This window comes from Hylobates moloch, unplaced genomic scaffold (genome assembly GCF_009828535.3).
Source record: "Hylobates moloch isolate HMO894 unplaced genomic scaffold, HMol_V3 SCAFFOLD_5, whole genome shotgun sequence".
Classification (NCBI taxonomy): domain Eukaryota; kingdom Metazoa; phylum Chordata; class Mammalia; order Primates; family Hylobatidae; genus Hylobates; species Hylobates moloch.
In genome coordinates this window covers 95,870,815-95,893,776 of record NW_026652280.1, presented here as the reverse complement: position 1 = coordinate 95,893,776, position 22,962 = coordinate 95,870,815, and the positions used below count along the sequence as shown (strand labels likewise).

The 22,962-nt window shown below is 37.1% G+C and overlaps 1 protein-coding gene across 1 annotated transcript in view; it reads left to right on the top strand.

Annotated features, from left to right (window-relative positions):
• LOC116469229 (putative olfactory receptor 10J6) overlaps nt 1-22,962 on the top strand; it is a 146,512-nt gene that overhangs the window by 60,603 nt on the left and 62,947 nt on the right. The window contains exon 2 of the mRNA XM_032154038.1: nt 6,930-6,935. Coding sequence (XP_032009929.1) covers nt 6,930-6,935 — 6 coding nt within the window. The remainder of the gene's footprint in view (nt 1-6,929; nt 6,936-22,962) is intronic.

Below are 22,962 nucleotides of genomic sequence, written 5' to 3'. Positions count from 1 at the left end.
ACACTAGAATTTATTCCTTCTAATGGTATTTTTGTATCCATTCACCAATCTCTCTTCATTCTCCCCTCTCTCCAAGCCTTTCCAGCCGCTGATAATCACCATTCTACTTACTATCTCCATGATATCATATATTTTTAGTTCCCACGTATGAGTGAGAACATGTGATATTTGTCTTTCTGTGCCTGGCTTACTTCCTCTAACATAATATCTTCCAGATTCATCTATGTTGTCACAAATGACAGTATTTCATTTTTATGGCTAAACTGTAGTCCATTATGTATATATCCTACATTTTCTTTATCCATTCATCCATAGATGAACATGTAGGTTAATTCCACATCTTGAGTATTGTGAATAGTGCTGCAATTAACATGGAAGTGCAGATATTTCTTCAATATACTGATTTCCTTTTTTTAATACTCAGCTGAGTATATACTCAGCAGCAAAATTGCTAGATCATATGGTAGTTTCTATTTTTAGTTTTATGAGGAACTTCTATATTGCTTTTCATACTTGCAGTACTAATTTACTTTTCTACCAACAGCGTATGAACATTCCGCTTTCTACACATCCTCACTGGTATCATTATTTTCGGTCTTTTTTATAATAGCCATTTTAACTGGTTATATCATTTTAACTGGTCATTTCATTGTGGTTTTGATTGCATTTTCCTGATGATTAGTGATATTGAGCATTTAAAATATATATTTTAGTCATTTGCATGTTTTCTTTTGATAAATGTATATTCAGGTCTTCCTCCCCCTTTTAAATCAGATTATTTGGGATTATTTTTGCAATTGAGGTGTTTGAGTCTCTTGTTTCTTTTCTCTTGCTGCTTTTAGGACCCTCTCTTTGTCCTTGACCTTTGAGAGTTCGAGTGTTATATGCCTTGGAGTATCATTTTTGAGTTTAAGCTGCCTGGTGATCTTTGACATCCTTGTGCTTGGATCTCTATATGTTTCTCTAGGCTTGGAGTTTCTCCATTATTATTTCTTTGATTGAACATTCTACCACTATCTCTTTCTCCACTCCCTTTTTAAGGCCAATGACACTTAGATTATTTTTGAGGCTATTTTTTAGATCTCACAAGCATTTTTTATTTTTTTCTTTCTTCTCCTCTGATTGTATGCTTTCAAATAGCCTGTCTTTGAACTCTTTTTTCTCCTTGATCAATTCCGTTGTTGGGATACTCTGATGCATTTTTTAGTTTGCCAACTGTATTTTTCAGCTCCAGGATATCTGGGTGTTTTTTTAAATTATTATTTCAATCAAGAGATTTTTAAATTTATCTCATAAATTTCTAAATTGTTTTCCTGTTTTCTTAAAGTTTATTGAGCTTCCTCAAAACCACGATTTTGAATTCACTTTCTGAGAGATCACACATTATCACATTGTCTTCACTCCAGGATGTCACTGGTGACTTCCTTAGAACATTTGTTGAGGTTATATTTCCCTGAATGTTCTTGATGCAGGTGAACATTCATCAGTGCCTATTGTTCTAGTTCTTACAAAGGTGCTTTCTTGTGTGAATAGTTGTTCAGATGATTTCACTAAGGGAGGACAACTGCTCAAGGATTCTACTCAACCATCTTCTCCAACCCCCTTCTCCAAACCTGATCTGTTTTTTTTGAGCCTCTATCCCATTGAGCTTTGAAAAAATATAGCCTCACTTTACTAGGGATTCCCCTTCTGTTCCCTAAGTTGTACCAGTTTTTCAGTCTCGTGAATATTCAACAGCACAACACTCCTATAGGAGTGGCCCTATAGGAACTGGGTCATCTGTCCACACAGGTAATCAACTAAAAGATGTCCATTATCTCTATCAGCTTCCTTTTCAGATCCAGTAGTTCTCTCTGCTGCTTTCATGCCACACCTGGGACATGAAATTATAGTGGAAGTATTTGACACAATTATTAGAAGCTGATAGAATAGGCAAATCCAAACTTGTATGGAGACAAAAAGTTTAAACAACTCATTAACGAACGATTGAATTTATATATACAGGTATATAGATATAGATGTCGCTACTCACCAACTGCAGAATACACACTCTTTTCAAGTGCATACAAAACATTTCTTAAACTTGACTATGTGCTAGGTCATAAAGCAATTCTCAAAAAATTTCAAAGAATTAAAATCATGTAGTGTGTATTTTCTGACTTATAATTAAGCCACAAACCCAAATCTGTTAAAAAATTATTTTTGAAATTTAAAATATATTTTTAACAACTAGCAGGTGAGAAATAAATCTCAGTGGAAATTAAAAAATAATTTATCTGAATGATAATAAAGATAAGCCATGTAAAAACTTGTCAAATATTGCTACAGCAGTGATTATAGAGAAGTATACAGCTTTAAATGCACATCTTAGAAAAGAATATAAACATCAATCAATATAGCATTTGTAACTTAAATCAAACTAAGGATCTATAATTCAGTAAATTAAGGCAAGAATTTGTCAAATAGAAAAGAAGAATAAACTAGAGAAGATCAATAAAGCAAAAAGTTTGTAATTTGGAGAAACCAATGAAGTTAATATTCCCCTACCTAGACAGATCAAGAGATAAAGAAAGCAAACACAAAAAACAAATATCATTAACCCATGGGCATGTGAAATCATAAGAAGATATTACAGATAACTTTATATCAAATATTTGAAAAGTTTTAGATAAAATAAACCTAAAAATATAACTCATAAAATCAAACACAAAAAAACTGAGAATCTAAATAAACATATTAAAGGAATTGAATTTATACTTTTAAATCTTTGTATAAAGACAACACCTAGATCAGATCAGATGATCGCTGTTAAGCACCAATCTTACAAAAATTGCTCCAGAGAATAAAAATGAGGGAACTTTCCCCAATTTATTTAGTAAAAGCATAGCCTGATAGCAAAATCTGACAAGGACCATAGTAGTATTTAAACCTGGTTATTCATCACAATTGTGTTGGATTTACTCCAAGGATTAAAGCTGGGGTTAACATTTTAAAATCAATACGTTTATTTCACCACAACTACAAAAATAAGAAAGGCATGTCATCATCTCAATCAATGTGGAAAAAGACTTTCATGAAATTCAGCATCCATTCATAGTGAAACTCTTAGCAAACTAATCCCAGAAAAAATGCTGCCAATACATTTTAGAGCATAGATTTGTTTAGTCACATCATTCTGGCTATTCAAAATATATTTTCGGTTACTCTTTAATTCTCTGCTCCTCAGGGTAATAAAGAACTGATCAATGAAGATCTTAATAACTATACACAAAGCCCTCTGTTTAGGAAAAAAAATCATTTTACAAGCTCAACAAAGCATTTAAAAATTAAATTTTGCAGGCAACTTGAAACATAAGCAATGCAAAAGAAGTAGCAGAAACATAAGGAAAGTAAGCTAATAATGATCCAATTCAAATGCCAGTCATATTTATTTCTGAGTTCTTGGATGGGGCTTGGTGATAAAAAACATTTTACTCTGGAGTTCAGAAGTGAACTCTTTTCCACTGCTTAGAATATTAGGATGGCAGATGTATATCACATATACACACACACACAAAAGAATCTCCAATAGCCAGATTACTTCCACAGAGAACTGGTCCTTGTGGAACCCATTTCCATAGAAATCCTACTCGTGTCCCAGGACTGTCTTGGAATGAGCCCACAAAATATCCCTGCTATAGACCTTGCCTCACCATGTCTTTCTATTGACCCACAGTCCAGCAATGCCTCAGGAGGACTCCTAAAGCTAGTAACAGTGAGCGCTAGGGTGGTTAAATCTTCAGTGATTTGGAGAGCAACATTTTAACCCCACTGTACAAACTGTATTCTTTAATTCTCAACTTAACTAGAACTAATTCACTGTTTGTACTAGGTTTTACAGAAATGGAGCCTGCAGGTAAGCATGAAGCTAAAGAAGGCTCAAGAACAAAGTAAATGTCTGCAGAAGTTTCTCTAGCTGTAGAACGAAGCTCACATAGTAAGTAATATATTCTCTAAGAAACAAGAACTCATTCTTATGTATGCCCAAGAAAGAGAAAAGAAGAAAAATATTTACCCAACAAAATGTTAGGTAAGAAAAAAGCAGATTGAACCCTTTTATTAGCAGTTTTATTTTCCCACTTTTCCCACATGCCCTCCAGCCCACCCCACTACCTCTCCTATATGTCCGAGCAAAGTCCAATGCCAGCAGCAAGTGTGAGCAGGCTACACAACACCCTCACAAAGTGCTAAGTGTCTCACTAGTTAGGGGAGCTTCTGCCACACAGCTCAGACCATTTACAGTTTACCTATATAGGGTAGGAGGTGGAGGGTGTTGAAGAGAATCAATAATTTGTGAATGATTTTTCACTTCTTCACATATCTATGTGTCTGAGTCTGAGCTTCAGAAAGGTAGAAAGAGAATGACCTTTGGCTGAGAAATCAGTGATAGTTAATTATTAAAACTACCAGTTACTGTTTGCCTCCCAACCTTTGTGGCCCAGATTCCAGTAATGAGAAGATCCAGAAGCATCTGAAAGTATTCATGTCAATGAACAGCCAAAGTAGAGAAAAGATGTATACAGCCAACATCTTCATGCCCCAGGAGCCCAAGTTTGGAGATCTTTGTTTCATTCTCAAAGGACAGCTCTACTTATCCTTCCAATGATCACTGCCAAGTTCTCTTTAGCCATGGTAAGGTCTCCATTAACTCTGGCCTTGTGGTCTGAAGGACAAATCCTTAGAGTATGTATGTTCACTTTTCTCATATTGATTAGAATAGTAGTTCCCAGAACAATGACAATGTGCTCCATCTTCCTCCCTCTCTCCCTGCCTCCCTCCCTGCCTCCCTTCCTCCCTTCCCTTCCTTCCCTTCCTTCCTTCCTTCTTTCCCCCTTCCTTCCTTCCTTTCTTCCTTCCTTCCTTCCTTCTTTCCCCCTTCCTTCCTTCCTTTCTTCCTTCCTTCCTTCCTTCCTTCCTTCCTTCCTTCCTTCCTTCCTTCCTTCCTTCCTTGTGCTTTTTGAATACTCACTATGAGCATTGCACAGGCCCAACCTTATTCAGCACCCTCACTTTCAGCAGATTGCATCACCTTCTCTTTTATAGAGATCTAAGGAGTCTTTCCACTCAGAACCCAAAACCCCATAGTGTAACCCTCTCTCTCTGGCCTAATATCCTCTGGAAAAAAATGTGTCCCTATTGCTGCACAAATTCTGGAGCTAAGGACAAACACCATCACAAATAATTCCTGTTTCACATGATACAGTCTGAAGAGGATGTGGAAAGTGCTGATAGTTAATGCCATGGTGTCCGTGTCATTTAGGGAAAAACAATCACTCAACTGCTGATTTTGGAAATATTATTCTCTATAATCTTAACTTTAATCATTTAAGTTTAACCTGGTTCCTTTCTATTCTCAAGTTTAAAACCTTGCTATTATAAACTAATAAAGGTTTATCAGTGTCTACCTAAACCAATAAAGGTTTATCAATGTCTACCTAGCACAATTTACATTTGATAGGTATGCAGCATATTTCTTAGAGAAACAGATATCTCCTCAGTGCAACCATATTTTATTTTCTAATAAAAATTTTTTACATTTAAAAATAAAAAATATATATCTATCATTATTGCTGTAATCCTGTGACTAAAGTCACAGTGGTTCTTAGTTAGAGATTATTGTTTCCTCCTCTTCTCAATACATCAGAATTCCTTCCACTATTGTCATGAGAATTTGGAATTGTAGTAAAAATTTGGAGGTCAATCGCAGTAGATTCCTAGAAAAATATTTTATAACTCTCAAAATTCAACAGCAAGAAAGCAAACAATCTAATTGAAAATAGGCAAAAAATACATTAATACTATGGAATACTGATCAGCAATATAAATGAATGAACTATAGATATATGCAAAACTTGGATGGCACTTACATTGAATTTGTTTTTCTTCATCTAGCTTTTTAAGATAGAAAGATACATCACTGATTTTATCCCATTCCTCTAATCTTATATAAAAATGCAATGCTATGATTTCTCCCTAAGCTCTACTTTAACAGCATCATGACAATTTTTTAAATTTTCATTTAATTTAAAATACTCTCTAAACTTTCTTTTGATTTCTTCTCTGATTCATGGGTTATTTAAAAGTGTGGTGTTTAATTTTTAAACACTCAGGTATTTTATACATATATTTATGTTATAGTAGAAGATACTCTGTATTATTATACTCCTTTTTAATGTATTTTAAAGGTTTTTAGACTTATTTTAAATTCCAGCAAATGGTTTCTCTTGACGATTGTCCCATGAACACTTGAAAGGAATGTATATTCTGCCACTTTAAAATGAAGTGCTTTATAAACAACAAAGAGCTCAAGTTAGCTAAAACTGTAGGTCTCCTTTTTTTATTCTTCAACATTTTCCTTCCTTTTCAATTCTTTTTATTTTTTTCTTTAATTTTATTGATTTTATGTCTACTTGTTACAACAATTATTGAGGGAGAAGTATTAAACTATCAATATAGCACAATATAATTGTGAGCTTGTCAATTTTTCCTTTCAATTTTATCAGTTTCTGTTTTATTTATTTTGAAACTCTGATATTAAGTGCATAGATATGTTATATTGTTATGTCTTCTTCATTCTTGATGTCTTTTATCATTTTGGACTGATAATATCTATGATAATATTCTTGTCATACTACTCCTATTTATCCATGATAATGTTCTTTATTCTGGAGTCTACTTTGTCTGATATATCATATGAAACTTATGATGCTTACTGTTTTGCATGGCATACATTTTCCATCCATTTACTTTTATCTATTTGGTATTTATATTTAAAGTACACTTAACATCATACAAGAGGTACTGCTTTTCTAATTCAGTTTGGCAAACTTTGACTTCTAATTGAGATGTTTAGTCTACTAGGTTGAATTGCTAATATGGTTGGGTTTAAGTCTCCCGTGTGGCTATTTATTTTCTATTTTATTTATTTGTTTTTCCTGTAGTCCTCCTTTCCTGCTTTGTTTTGCATTAATCATGTATTTTTAGTGTTACATTGTACCTGTTAGATTGGCTTTTTCAGCTCCTCCATCCCCTCTTCCTCCTCCCTATTTTTCTTCATCATTGATCTATGATTTATATTATGGGCATTTAAGTTTCCAAAGTCTATCCTTAATTCACATTATATCATTTAAACATAATACAAGAAAATTAAACAGTTTGATGCCACTTACTCATTCCTTTTCTTTGTGCTGTTTGTAATTCATTTTATTTCTACATATGTCATAAACCCTGGAGTTCACCGTTAAGTATAATTATGGCTTATTTTAAAGGACAACAAATTGCACAAATCTAAAACAACTCACTCATTGTGCTTATGATAATAGCTAGCAGTTGAGAAGATTCTTTCCTATTTCTAGGTTGCCAGAAGTTTTTTGTGAATGAAGGCTAAATTTTGCCAATTTTTTTTCCTGAATCAATTTTCAGTTATTCACATGACTTTTCCTATATACAGCAAATTGTATTAACTGATTTTTAAATGTTAAACCAACCTTTTATTCCTGGGGTAAATTTTACTTGTTTATATGACCCATTTTAATTATTGTTGGGTTTTATTTACTGGCATTTTGTTAAAGAGCTTTGCATCTGTATTTATGAGGGAGGTTTTTCTTTAGTTTTTCTTTTTTTATGTTGTGCATGAAGACTTTGTCTGATTTTGATATCAGAATAAAGCTGGCCTTATAACACTAAATGGAAAGGATTTTCACTTCCTCTCTAGTCAGAAAGTTGTGATGACTTAGTACATGTTCTTCCTTAAATCTTTTATAGAATTTACTAGTGATGTCATTGAGCCTGGCACATTCTTTGTGGGAAAATTTAATTTAATTTAATTAATTTAATAGATATATGGCCATTCAGATTTTCCATTTCTTATATTTTCTTGAGTAAAATTTGATCACCTGTGACTTTTGAAGAATCATCCACTTCTTAAAAGTGGTGGAATTTATTGGCACAAGTTCTTCATAATATTCCTGTTTTAATCTTCTTATATGTACAGAATTTATAGTTAGAGTCCCTCATTAATTATGTCTTCCTCTCTGTCTTGGCTCATCTAACTATAAATTTATCACATTTATTTATTTATTTATTTTATTTATTTTTGTTATACTTTAAGTTTCAGGGTACTTTTTTTTAAACTTTTGGGTTTTTTTATTTTTGTTTGCTTTTCATTTCATTGATTTCAGTTCTCCTCTCTGTTATCTTATTCTATCCAATTTGGCTTCAATTTTCTCTTTCTTTTAGCCTCTTAAAATGCTTAATCATTGAATTTGGACATTTCTTATTTACCAATATAAGCCTTAGAAACTACAAATTTCTGTCTAAGAACTGCTTGATGTTTTTTCTACAAATCACTAAAGCACAGTTTATTGTTTTCCAATCTTTTCTCTCTGTGTGCTCCTTGTTTTGATAATTTCTATTGCTTTGTCTTCAATTTAAATGACGTTTTCTTCTGCAGGTTCTAGTCTGCTACTAATCTTATCCAGTGAAATTTTTATTGCAGATATTTTCTTTGATTTCTAGAAGTTACATTTGGTTCTTTTATATCACTCATTCCTCTCCTTATTACACCCATATTTCCTCTTAACCTTAAACAAATTTGTAATATTTGTAATTGTTTTAGCATCCCTGTCTGCTAACCCCATCATCTTTTTCATTTTTCTTTCTCTTTTTTTTAACTGACTTTTCTTCTGATTATAGGTGATGTACTTCTGCTTCGTCATATATCTAGTAGTTTTTTAGTGAATGTTGGAGATTTTTAATTTTATGTGTGGACAGCTGCATTTTTTTCTTGTGTATTTTAAAAGAGTATTGAACTGTGTTCTGTTAGGTATTTGAGTTACTTGTAAATAAGCTTGACCTTATTGAACTTTCTTCCTAAGTTTGATATGGCATTTCGCATTACCGATTACTTCAGTGTTACAGTAGCCCTACTGCTAAGGTGTGGCCTTATTGAGATCTCAGTTGAGGCCCCACAGTATTCAGTTAAGCATCTCTACTCTAGCTGTTTACAACATCCCCCAGCCCAGTGTAAACTTAATAATCTCTGTTTAGCCCATGTCTTCCCATAATTCTTCTCTGCCAGCCTTATGGTATCTGGCCCAGTGTACACATAGTTTAGTATTCTGTTACAGACACGAGGGATGCTTATGCAAATTTCTGTAACTCTTATTTTGTGCAGCTTCCTATTTTCTCATGCTCTGCCTCATAATTTCCACTTATAATGCCAGTGTGATCCACCTGGCAGGTTTCTTTAGTATAGGCTGACTTCACCAACACCAAATTCCTGCAACATGGTCAGCTTCACCAATATCCAGCTTTTGAAGTACACAGTAATTAATAGCACCAAGTTTCCCTCAACATCCCTCTTTGCATGGTGGAGTGCCTCTAGTAAGACATATTCTTCTGAATAACTTTCCCCAGTACATTAGAGAGCATTTTTTTTTTTTTTGCAAAATTTCAAAAGTATAGATCCCATCGAGTTCTCTCTGAATGGCACATTGCAGCATCTTAATTGCAACATTGCAGCCATACAGTGGATCAATGCTGAGACAGGGTCTCACTCTGTCACCCAGGCTGGAGTGCAGTGGCACAATTACAGACTCAGTGCAGCCTCAACATCCTGGGTTTCAAGTGATCCTCCCATATCAGCCTCCTGAGTAGCTGACAGGCACATGCCACCATGCCTAGCTAGTTTTTGTATTCTTTGTAAAGGTAGGGTTTCACCATGTTGCCCAGGCTGGTCTCAAACTCCTGGGCTCAAGAGATCCACCCACTTGGGCTTCCCAAAGTGCTGGGATTACAGACATGAACCACTATGCCAGACTGTGCCCTCTCTAATAAAGTCTGGGTGTAAGCCCTGATGCAGAAAGGGTTGCCTCTGGGTGCATGTCAGCTTTTTAATGTTTATCTTTATTAAATTTTCCTTAATGCACACATGAAGTTTCTGGATAAAAGATGATTTCTCGATAAAAGTTGATTTCTTACCATGTTCAATGTACAATCAATAGCCAAAATGACATTTCAGTATTAGCCTCTCCACACCCAAAATCCTGCATAATAAGACCCAAATAGAAAAAAAATTGATACACAAGTGACAGAATTACTCTCTATGTAAGAGATGAAGAAACATGAGTGTCCTCCATTTATAAAGGGGAAAAATCATTTTTATCCCCCCTTTCTGAATCTCCTTGGAACTGAATAGGAAAAGTCCTTACTCTAACTCTTTGGTTTGTATATCAATTTCTCCAAGAGGAAGATAAACCCAGTGTCTATGTCTTTTACAACCTAGATGTTTCTTCGTGGCGCTGGGGTTCTCCCCGTTTGGGATGTAAACAACTAGGGAGATAATGCTTTAATTTTTGTGCCTAGCCCAAAATTACTGTTTGCCTCTTGAGATGATAAGGTTTACAGTATGGAAGCAATTAGCTCCACCATTAGGGAAACCAATGTTTACAGATTTAATACTCAGTGTATCTAAAAAACAAAATGTTTCTAGAGGAAATGAAAGCAAACATTCTCTATTCTTATAATGTATATATTCCCGTGTCTCTGAAGACTGAGGTTTTTGTAAGAATGCTAAAAAATCCATGGAAAATTTGTTTTCTCACACTACTCTATCTTAACCCTAGGGGTAGTGACTGTTATACTCTATCTTAACCCTAGGGGTAGTGACTGTTACTTATATCTGCTATTCCTATATTCTTTAGAATTATTTTTGCTAATTACTATCAAATAACCCATTACTCAAGTTCCCTCTTGTAGTTAATAATTCATTAAACTCCCTATTCAAATCACTGTGTGTTTTTTCTCCTAATTGGACCCTGACTTATACAGTGTGAGAACTTGCCCTCTTATTCATGCATCTTTATTACTAAGGCCTCTAAAGTATGTGTTACCTTCCCTTTGACTGATCCAATGTGTTTAACTTTATCAATATAAGTTAATAAGTGTGATGTTCTATGAAATTTTATGACAAACAACATTTTTGTGATCTATATTATGATGGAGGGCAGCAGAATTATCATAGCCCTAAGGCAAAACTGTGAAAGTATACTATTGGTCCTGCCAGGTAAAAGCAACTGCTTCTGGTTCTCCTTAAAGTTAACGTGGAGAAATAGTCACTATTTCAATAGCTACATACCAAGTGCCAGGTGCTATGTTCGTTTGCTGCAATAGAGATACTATATCTGGAGGAGCAACTGCAATTAGTGTGACAAGCTGATTAAGTGTACAGTAGTCCAGAGTCTTTCTCTAATTTACATCTAACTTTTTCACAGACCAAACTGTGAGGATTAAAGAGGGACATGATGGGTATAACCACCCCTGCTTCTTTTAGGTCTTTTAAGATGCCATTAATCTCTACAATTCCCATAGTAATGCAGAATTGCTTCATATGTACTATGTTAGTAGGACAAGGAAGTTCTAGGGGCTTCTACTTAATACTTCCTATTATAATGGCCCTCATGCCATGGGTCAGGCAACCACTTTGAGTATTCTGCCAGTTGCTATGTATGTCTATTCTAATTATACATCCAGGAATTGAAGAAGTAGCCACAGGGTAGGTCCTTGAACCAACTTACCAGAAAGTATGTCAGACCAGAGCTAACACTACTTCTATCATGTGACTTAAGTTAATACAACAGAGCATCATGGTCTCTCAACCAGTTTCTAGACCTATCATAATTCACAGAACCATGGCCCTCAATTGAAAGGGAGTTCAAGTCTTCTTGGGGAAGTATCACTGATGCAAGCACACACTGTAAATCTTCCACCAAAACTTCCCCCAAAAGGATCTGTGGCCGTATACTAGAGGTATATACATATACTCCATTGAGAAGTAGAAAATACTCAGACATTTCAGAATAACTTGACCTTGTCCCTGAATTAATGCTAATATCTCAAAACCCAAAATGTTACTGTGGCCCACCAAGCAAAATGAAGGCTTACAATGGTCACATGAGCAAAATGGCATGTTCTGTAGATGCCAGTTAGCTTCTTTCCCCAGATACTTCAGTGCTTATACAAAGGTCTGATGAACAAAGTGGCCATGTTAGCAGGGACAGAGACTACACATGGATTTAACAATATGGGCTTCCCCTTACCAAGGCTGACCCAGCTAACACTGCTGTTGAGCACATAATTTGTTGAGAACAGAGGCAAAGAGTAAACCCTAACTATAACACCATGCCTGTGAAAAATGGCCTCATAGCAGGTTGATTATTTGAACATCTTTTATAATGGAGGGGGAAGAAATTTGCCTTCGCTGGAATAGTCTTGTATACTAGACATGGATTTGCTTTCCCTGCCTGTAATGCTTCTGGCAGCACCACTATCTGTGGGTGCACAGAATGCCTTAAACACCTTCATGGCATTCCCCACAGCATTGCATCTGCTCAAGGAACTAATTCAACAATAAAGGAGGTACAGCAATGGGTTCATGTCCATGGAATAAACTTGTCTTACCACGTGCTTTATTGTCCAAAAATAGCTTATGTACTTGAAAAATGAATGACATACTAAAGACTTAGTTAGAACACTAGTTGGGAAATATCTTGAAATTATAGAGTTCTGTTTTATAGAATGTAGTGTATGTTTTGAATCATACTGTTATATAGTACTGTTCCCCCATCACAGCTAAAATTAAAGGGGTCAGGAGTTAAACGGTGGAAGTGGGAAGGATTTCTTTTATTCCTATTACTACGCCTAATAATTCACTTACAGAGTTTTTTATCCTGTCTTAGCAACCTTGAACTCTGCTGGTTTTAGCACCCCCGGGGAAAATACTTCTACCAGAAAACATATACAATAGTCCATTTAATTGGAAGATGAGACTGCCATCTGGCCATTAGTGGCTCCATATGTCACTGAACCTACAGGCAATCTCCTGTTACAATTAATTCATTATATTAAATTTTCATTGTTCAAATTACTATGTGATTTCTGTCTCAAGAATGGACTATGGCTGATATACTGGTTTTCTTAACTATAAGCATTCAAACTATAATTTCTATGTACTGGTTTAGCTGAATTTCACAAGATTTAATACTTTTGTCTTCATTTCTATTCAACTTATAACATTGTCTGATGTCCCTTATGATTTCTTCTTTAATCCGTCAGTTATTTAGCTGTGTGTTGTTTAACTTCTAAATGTTTAAGAATTTTTTATATTTTTTGTTTTATTGCTAATTGAATTTCATTATGATCAGAGAAAGTCTGTATTATTTTAATTTTTGTAAGTTTATTGAGTCATTGTATGATTCATCACATGTTCTCTCTTGATTCCATAAGCACTTCAAATGACAGTATGTTCTGTTTTTGGTTAGAATGTCCTTAGATATCAATAGGTCAAATTGATAGCAACTGTGAAACAGATGTTGTATATTCTTATTTTATGTCTACTTGTTAAATCAATTGATAAGAGGGCTAAAATCCCAATTAGAATTGTGAGTTTGTCTGTTTCTCTTTTGATTTCTTCTAGCTTTTGCTTTATTTATTTTGAAGTTCTGTTATTAGGAGCAGGAGCATTTAAGTTTGGTATGTCTTACTGATGAATTAGACCTTTATCATAATGAAATCATTTTCTCATCTATGATTATATTTATTGTCTTTATGTCTACTTTGTCTGCTAATGGTTTAGAAATGAAGCTGAAAAACATTTTTAGGTAGGTGGAAATTCAAATAATTTCTACACTACCAAAAATGCTATAGAAAGTTCTGGAATGTATAACCACTCTAGTATAGAGTTTGCATACTATATCTTTCTCCATACTTTTTTCAATATATCTATATATTTTTATGTTTGTCTTCTAAAATAGAGTATACTTGGGGTTTGCTTGTTTTTATCTATTCTGGTAAAATACAATGACTGCCTTTTCACAGACATGTTCAATATACTTAGGTTAAACATAATTACATATATTGTTGGATTTAAGTCTACCATTTTTCTAATATTTAGGAGATGAGATCTCACTCTGTTGCCCAGGCTGGAGATCAATGGCATCATCACAGCTCACTGCAGCCCTAAATTCCCAAACTCAAGCAATCCTCCCACTTCAGCCTCCCAATAAGCTGGAACTACAAGCACACACCACCATGCCCTGACATTTTTTTAAAAAATGTTCTTAGAGATAGGGGTCTCACTATATTGCCCAGGCTGATCATAAACTCCTGGCCTCAAGTGATCCTCCTGTCTCGGCCTCCTGAGTAGTTGGGATTACAGGCACCAGTCTCCACACCCAGCTTTTGCTAATTTTTCTATTTGTCCTATCCTTCACTTGTTCCTCTATTTCTCACTGCTTTCCTCTTTTGGATCAAACAAATTTTTTAGTATTCTATTTTATTTCTCTATTGTCTTCTTAGCCATACTTCTTTGCATTATTCTAATTGCTGCTCTGAGGAATAACATGTGTTCATGAATCATAACAATTTTTCTTAGAGCTAAATTGTACCACTTTTATTAAACAAAAGCATTTCATAAAAGTATATTTACATTTGTCTTTTCCTTTGTGTTATAGTTCTCATAAGTATGATGTCAGCACACATTATAAACATTATAAATCTTACAATAATATTTCATAATATTTTTCTTTAAATAATACATTATTTAAAACAATTGAGAAAAAAAGATATTCCTCTATATTTACCCACATATTTGCCATTTTCTTTTTTTTTAATTTTATTATTATTATACTTTAAGTTTTAGGGTACATGTGCACAACGTGCACATTTGTTACATATGTATACATGTGCCATGTTGGTGTGCTGCACCCATTAACTCGTCATTTAGCATTAGGTATATCTCCTAATGCTATTCTTCCCCCTCCCCCCACCCCACAACAGTCCCTGGTGTCTGATCTTCCACTTCCTGTGTCCATCTGTTCTCATTGCTCAGTTCCCACCTATGAGTGAGAACATGCGGTGTTTGGTTTTCTGTCCTTGCGATAGTTTGCTGAGAATGATGGTTTCCAGCTTCATCCATGTCCCTACAAAGGACATGAACTCATCATTTTTTATGGCTGCATATTATTCCATGGTGTATATGTGCCACATTTTCTTAATCCAGTCTATCATTGTTGGACATTTGGCTTGGTTCCAAGTCTTTGCTATTGTGAATAGTGCCGCAATAAACATACGTGTGCATGTGTCTTTATAGCAGCATGATTTATAATCCTTTGGGTATATACCTAGTAATGGGATGGCTGGGTCAAATGGTATTTCTAGTTCTAGATCCCTGAGGAATCGCCACACTGACTTCCACAATGGTTGAACTAGTTTACAGTCCCACCAATGGTATAAAAGTGTTCCTATTTCTCCACATCCTCTCCAGCACCTGTTGTTTCCTGACTTTTTAATGACGGTTATTCTAACTGGTGTGAGATGGTATCTCACTGTGGTTTTGATTTGCATTTCTCTGATGGCCAGTGATGATGAGCATTTTTTCATGTGTTTTTTGGCTGCATAAATGTCTTCTTTTGAGAAGTGTCTGTTCATATCTTTTGCCCACTTTTTGATGGGGTTGTTTGTTTTTTTTCTTGTAAATTTGTTGGAGTTCATTGTAGATTGTGGATATTAGCCCTTTGTCAGATGTGTAGGTTGCGAAAATTTTCTCCCATTCTGTGGGTTGCCTGTTCACTCTGACGGTAGTTTCTTTTGCTGTGCAGAAGCTCTTTAGTTTAATTAGATCCCATTTGTCAATTTTGGCTTTTGTTGCCATTGCTTTTGGTGTTTTAGACATGAAGTCCTTGCCCATGCCTATGTCCTGAATGGTATTGCCTAGGTTTCCTTCTAGGGCTTTTATGGTTTTAGGTCTAACGTGTAAGTCTTTAATGAATCTTGAATTAATTTTTATATAAGGTGTAAGGAAGGGATCCAGTTTCAGCTTTCTACATATGGCTAGCCAGGTTTCCCAGCACCATTTATTAAATAGGGAATCCTTTCCCCATTGCTTATTTTTGTCAGGTTTGTCAAAGATCAGATAGTTGTAGATATGTGGCATTATTTCTGAGGGCTCTGTTCTGTTCCATTGATCTATATCTCTGTTTTGGTACCAGTACTACGCTGTTTTGGTTACTGTAGCCTTGTAGTATAGTTTGAAGTCAGGTAGCGTGATGCCTCCAGCTTTGTTCTTTTGGCTTAAGATTTACTTGGTGATGTGGGCTCTTTTTTGGTTCCGTGTGAACTTTAAAGTAGTTTTTTCCAATTCTGTGAAGAAAGTCATTGGTAGCTTGATGGGGATGGCATTGAATCTATAAATGACCTTGGGCAGTATGGCCATTTTCACGATATTGATTCTTCCAACCCATGAGCATGGAATGTTCTTCCATTTGTTTGTATCCTCTTTGATTTCATTGAGCAGTGGTTTGTAGTTCTCCTTGAAGAGGTCCTTCACATCCCTTGTAAGTTGGATTCCTAGGTATTTTTCTCTTTGAAGCAATTGTGAATGGGAGTTCACTCATGATTTGGCTCTCTGTTTGTCTTTTATTGGTGTATAGGAATGCTTGTCATTTTTGTACATTGATTTTGTATCCTGAGACTTTGCTGAAGTTGCTTATCAGCTTGAGGAGATTTTGGGCTGAGACAACGAGGTTTTCTAGATATACAATCATGTCATCTGCAAACAGGGACAATTTGGCTTTCTCTTTTCCTAATTGAATACCCTTTATTTCCTTCTCCTGCCTGATTGCCCTGGCCAGAACTTCCAACACTATGTTGAATAGGAGTGGTGAGAGAGGGCATCCCTGTCTTGTGCCAGTTTTCAGAGGGAATGCTTCCAGTTTTTGCCCATTCAGTATGATATTGGCTGTGGGTTTGTCATAGATAGCTCTTATTGTTTTAAGATACATCCCATCAATACTTAGTTTATTGAGAGTTTTTAGCATGAAGGTTGTTGAATTTTGTCAAAGGCCTTTTCTGCATCTATTGAGATAATCATGTGGTTTTTGTCTTTGGTTCTGTTTATATGCTGGATTACATTTATTGATTTGTGTATGTTGAACCAGCCTTGCATCCCAGGGATGAAGCCCACTTGATCATGGTGGATAAGCTTTTTGATGTGCTGCTGGATTCGGTTTGCCAGTATTTTATTGAGGATTTTTGCATCAATGTTCATCAAGGATATTGGTCTAAAATTCTCTTTTTTGGTAGTGTCTCTGCCCGGCTTTGGTATCAGGATGATGCTGGCCTCATAAAATGAGTTAGGGAGGATTCCCTCTTTTTCTATTGATTGGAATAATTTCAGAAGGAATGGTACCAGCTCCTCTTTGTACCTCTGGTAGAATTCAGCTGTGAATCCATCTGGTCCTGGACTTTTTTTGGTTGGCAAGCTACTGCTTATTGCCTCAATTTCAGAGCCGGTTATTGGTCTATTCAGAGATTCAATTCCTGGGTATCCTTGTTAACTTTCTGTCTCGTTGATCTAATGTTGACAGTGGGGTGTTAAAGTCTCCCACTATTATTGTGTGGGAGTCTAAGTCTCTTTGTAAGTCACTAAGGACTTGCTTTATGAATCTGGGTGCTCCTGTATTGGGTGCATATATATTTAGGATAGTTGGTTCTTCTTATTGAATTGATCCTTTTACCATTATGTAATGGCCTTGTCTCTTTTGTTCTTTGTTGGTTTAAAGTCTGTTTTCTCAGAGACTAGGATTGCAACCCCTGCCTTTTTTTGTTTGCCATTTGCTTGGTAGATCTTCCTCCATCCCTTCATTTTGAGCCTGTGTGTGTCTCTGCACATGAGATGGGTTTCCTGAATACAGCACACTGATGGGTCTTGACTCTTTATCCAATTTGCCAGTCTGTGTCTTTTAATTGGAGCATTTACCCCATTTACATTTAAAGTTAATATTGTTATGTGTGAATTTGATCCTGTCATTATGATGTTAACTGGTTATTTTGCTCATTAGTTGATGCAGTTTCTTCCTAGCCTTGATGGTCTTTACAATTTGGCATGTTTTTGCAGTGGCTGGTACCGGTTGTTCCTTTCCATGTTTAGTGCGTCCTTCAGGAGCTCTTTTAGGGCAGACCTGGTGGTGACAAAATCTCTCAGTATTTGCTTGTCTGTATTTTATTTCTCCTTCACTTATGAAGCTTGGTTTGGCTGGATATGAGATTCTGGGTTGAAAATTCTTTTCTTTAAGAATGTTGAATATTGGTCCCCACTCTCTTCTGGCTTGTAGAGTTTCTGCCGAGAGATCAGCTGTTAGTCTGATGGGCTTCCCTTTGTGGGTAACCCGACCTTTCTCTCTGGCTGCCCTTAACATTTTTTCCTTCATTTCAACTTTGGTGAATCTGACAATTATGTATCTTGGAGTTGCTCTTCTCGAGGAGTATCTTTGTGGCATTCTCTATATTTCCTGAATTTGAATGTTGGCCTGCCTTGCTAGATTGGGGAAGTTCTCCTGGATAATATCCTGCAGAGTGTTTTCCACCTTGGTTCCATTCTCCCCATCACTTTCAGGTACACAAATCAGACATAGATTTGGTCTTTTCACATAGTCCCATATTTCTTGGAGGATTTGTTCATTTCTTTTTATTCTTTTTTCTCTAAACTTCTCTTCTTGCTTCATTTCATTTATTTCATCTTCCATCACTGATACCCTTTCTTCCTGTTGATCGCATCTGCTACTGAGGCTTCTGCCTTCATCAAATAGCTCTCGTGCCTTGGTTTTCAGCTCCATCAGGTCCTTTAAGGACTTCTCTGCATTGGTTATTCTGGTTATCCATTCGTCTAATTTTTTTTCAAAGCTTTTAACTTCTTTGCCATTGGTTCAAATTTCCTCCTGTAGCTCGGAGTAGTTTGGTCATCTGAAGCCTTCTTCTCTCAACTCGTCAAAGTCATTCTCCATCCAGCTTTGTTTCGTTGCTGGTGAGGAGCTGCCTTCCTTTGGAGCAGGAGAGGCACTCTGATTTTTTAGAGTTTCCAGTTTTTCTGCTCTATTTTTTTCCCATCTTTGTGTTTTTATCTACTTTTGGTCTTTGATGATGGTGATGTACAGATGGGTTTTTGGTGTGGATGTCCTTTCTGTTTGTTGGTTTTCCTTCTAACAGACAGGACCCTCAGCTGCAGGTCTGTTGGAGTTTGCTAGAGGTCCACTCCAGACCCTCTTTTCCTGGGTATCAGCAGCGGTGGCTGCAGAACAGTGGATATTGGTGTACTGCAGATGCTGCTGCCTGATTGTTCCTCTGGAAGTTTTGTCTCAGAGGAGTACCCAGCCATGTGAGGTGTCAGTCTGCCCCTACTTGGGGTTGCCTCCCAGTTAAGCTACTCGGGGGTCAGGGACCCACTTGAGGAGGCAGTCTGCCCATTCTCAGATCTCAAGCTGCATGCTGGGAGAACCACTACTCTCTTCAAAGCTGTCAGAGAGGGACATTTAAATCTGCAGAGGTTACTGCTGTCTTTTTGTTTGTCTGTGCCCTGCCCCCAGAGTTGGAGCCTACAGAGGCAGGCAGGCCTCCTTGAGCTGTGGTGGGCTCCACCCAGTTCGAGCTTCCCAGCTGCTTTGTTTACCTAATCAAACAACTAACTCAGCAATGGCAGGCACCCCTCCCCCACCCTCTCTGCCACCTTGCAGTTTGATCTCAGACTGCTGTGCTAGCAATGAGCGAGACTCTGTGGGCCTAGGACCCTCTGAGCCAGGTGCAGGATATAATCTCCTGGTGTGCCATTTTTTAACCCCGTTGGAAAAGCACAGTATTAGGGTGGGAGTGACCTGATTTTCCAGGTGCCGTCTGTCACCACTTTCTTTGACTAGGAAAGGGAGTTCCTTGACCCCTTGTGCTTCGTGGGTGAGGTGATGCCTCGCCATGCTTCGGCTCATGCACGGTGTGCGGCACCCACTGTCCAGCACCTACTGTCTAAAGTCAATGTGAAAATAAAAAATTCTAAAATTATCAAGATAAAATTGTCTAGCCACCCATAAAGGAAACCTCATCATATTAGCAGTGGATTTCTCAGCAGAAACCTTGCAAGCCAGAAGGGATTAGGATCCTATTTTTAGAGTTGTTAAAGAAAAAACTATTAACCATGAGTTTTATATGCTGCAAGAATAAGCTTTTTATATGAAAGAGAAAAAAATATATTTCCCAGAGAAACAAATGCTGAGATAATTCATTACTACTACATTTCATTACTACTTCATTGTGGTGAAGTCCATCTTGCTATGTATTTTCCAGGTGTTTGCCAGGCCTTTTGTATCTGGATGTCTAAATGTGTTGTAAGATAAGGGATGGTTTCATCAATTTTTTTTTAAACAGATCTCCTAAACTTCTTGGTTTTTCTTCTCCCTCAAGAACAACAGTGATTCATAAGCTTGGTCATTTTCTGTAGTCTCATACTTCTTGAAGGCTTTGTTCCTTCTTTTTATTCTTTTTACTTTATTCTTGTCTGACTGGATTAATTCAAAACACCTGTCTTCAGAGTCTGAGCATCTCTATTCTGCATGGTATAATCTATTGTTGAAGGTTTCAACTGTATTTTGTAACTCCTTCAAATATTTTTTTCATTTCCAGAAAAAAAATTAAGATATCTCCTGGCCGGGTGCAGTGGCTCACGCTTGTAATCCCAGCACTTTGGGAGGCCGAGGCGGGCGGATCACGAGGTCAGGAGATTGAGACCACGGTGAAACTCTGTCTCTACTAAAAATACAAAAAATTAGCTGGGCGTGGTGGCGGGCACCTGTAGTCCCAGCTACTCGGAGAGGCTGAGGCAGGAGAATGGCGTGAACCCGGGAGGCAGAGCTTGCAGTGAGCCGAGATTGTGCCACTGCATTCCAGCCTGGGTGACAGAGCGAGACTCCGTCTCAAAAAAAAAAAAAAAATTAAGATATCTCCTTAGTAAATTTCTATTTTATATCCTGAATTGATTTTTGGATTTCTTTGTATTCATTTTTAGATTTATCTTGTATTTCATTGAGCTTATTTAAAATCAATATTTTGAATTTTTCTGGCTTTTGAAATATTTTCTTTTGGTTAGGATCCATTGCTAGAAAATTACTGTTTTCCTTTGGGGCATCATAAACCCTTGTTTTTTAATACTTCCAGAATAATTATGCTGATTTCTTTACATCTGGGCAAACAGTCACTTCTTAATTTTGAATTCACTTTCATTAATGCAGGCAGGACCTTCTTTTCTTGGGGGTGTCACTATGATTTATGTTGGGTAGTGTCATTTGACTGTGCCTCTGGGTGCATTCAGTAGTAAAGACTCTATTACTTTCTTGGTTATAAATAGCCATAGTGTGCCAGCTTTCTAAAATGCTGGTTGTTGTAGTGGTGTACCAGGTGGGTGAGCAGGCTCACTGCCCTCTGACAAGCTAAGGTGGCATGGGCAATGGTGTTAGTAGAAGTTGGGAGAATTTTGTCTCCTTCCCAAGTGCTGCACTCTTGTATCAGATTTTGTATTGAGTTGTGCCAGTCAACTTCCTAGCCAGTAGGTGACATTTTCAGGTAAAAGCCAGCGGAGGTGGTACCTATAGGGTTTATGCTTGAACTGTGTTAACAGCTGGAGAAGTGCTCTAGAGTTTCATGTGGTGGGTTGGGCTCTGGAGCACTCAAGAGCTTCAGTCCCACTGTCCCTCTAGGAGGGGATGGTGGAGCTAGGTAGGGGAAGCCTACACACAGGCCCTCCAATAGCAAGTGCAAGCACCAGCCCTGACAGGGTGGTGGGGGAGTCCTCGGGCCCCTGGAGGAAGTTGCTGAGGTCTCTTTATGGTAATCCCAGTACCACAACCTCAACAGGTAAAAATGGGATCAGTTTCTCCTTCACATCTCTGTCTGGGCATTCGGGATGTTCAGTTAGGTTAGACATTGCTATTTGCTTCTAGGCTGCAATTATGTTAGCAAATTTTGTATTGGACTGTGTGGGTTCACCTCCTGGCCATTAAGTGGTGCTTGCAGGTGAGAGCCAGCTATGGTGGTAGCAGTAAGTTTATGCTTGACCTTTGTTAACCAGGAGAAATGCTCAGATGTCCCAGGTGATGGGTTGGACTGTGGAGCTCTCAGTGGTTCTAATCTCATGCTCTGCCTCTGAGGCAGGGGTGAGTAGACAAGCTGGGGAGGGCTGGGATGGTGAAGCCTGCACTTGGGCCCTCAATAGCGGGCATATGTGCTTGCCCTGACAGGAGTCAGAAGGCAGTTCTTAGGCCCATGGAGCAATACTTCAAGGAGGAGCAAAGCACCTGTTAACATGCCATAGAGCCGGCATGGGTGGAGAGGCAACTCATGGACCACAGCCGAGCAGGCAGTAGTGGAACCCACCTTGCTTTAATGCTTTCAACCTGACAAGGGTCCTTGCCACAGCTTGCGGCTGGCAGAGAGCTGAGACAACCAGCCAAGTCACAGGTAGTTTGTCTTCAGATGGCAAAACTGCTGCAGGCCATAAACTCACTGCCTGTGTGAAAACCATGGCTTCCAGGCCAAATCTCTTCAGGTCCAGTCTTGCAAAGACAGGGTGATCAACTCCCATGCCTGTGGCTAAAGCCCACATCACATTCACCTCTGTTCTAGCCATGAAGACTCCTCTCCTACTCAAGGCCAGATCACAAATTTCCCTACCAAAATTCTCCAAACCAATAACTGCCTCCTGTGCTGGCTGGCAGTTTCTTGGGCACTCCTGGTGTTGTTGGTTTTTTTTTGATAAAATTTCGCAGTGTAAATTTATACACAGTATTTTGTTATTTCCAAGTGGGTGAGATGTGCTAACAAGCTTCTAATCTGCCATCTTGGAAAAAAGTATGTTATTTTAACCTGGTGAATTTCAAGATTTTTTTTCATTTCTGGTTTTAAATACTTGACTCTGCTTACATATATTTGACGTTTTTCTATTAACCCTATCTGGAATTCACTCAGATTCTTGGATCTGTATCTTATATTTTTTAATAATATGAACATTTTAACCAATGTTTTTTCAAATATTTTTGTGACACATACTAT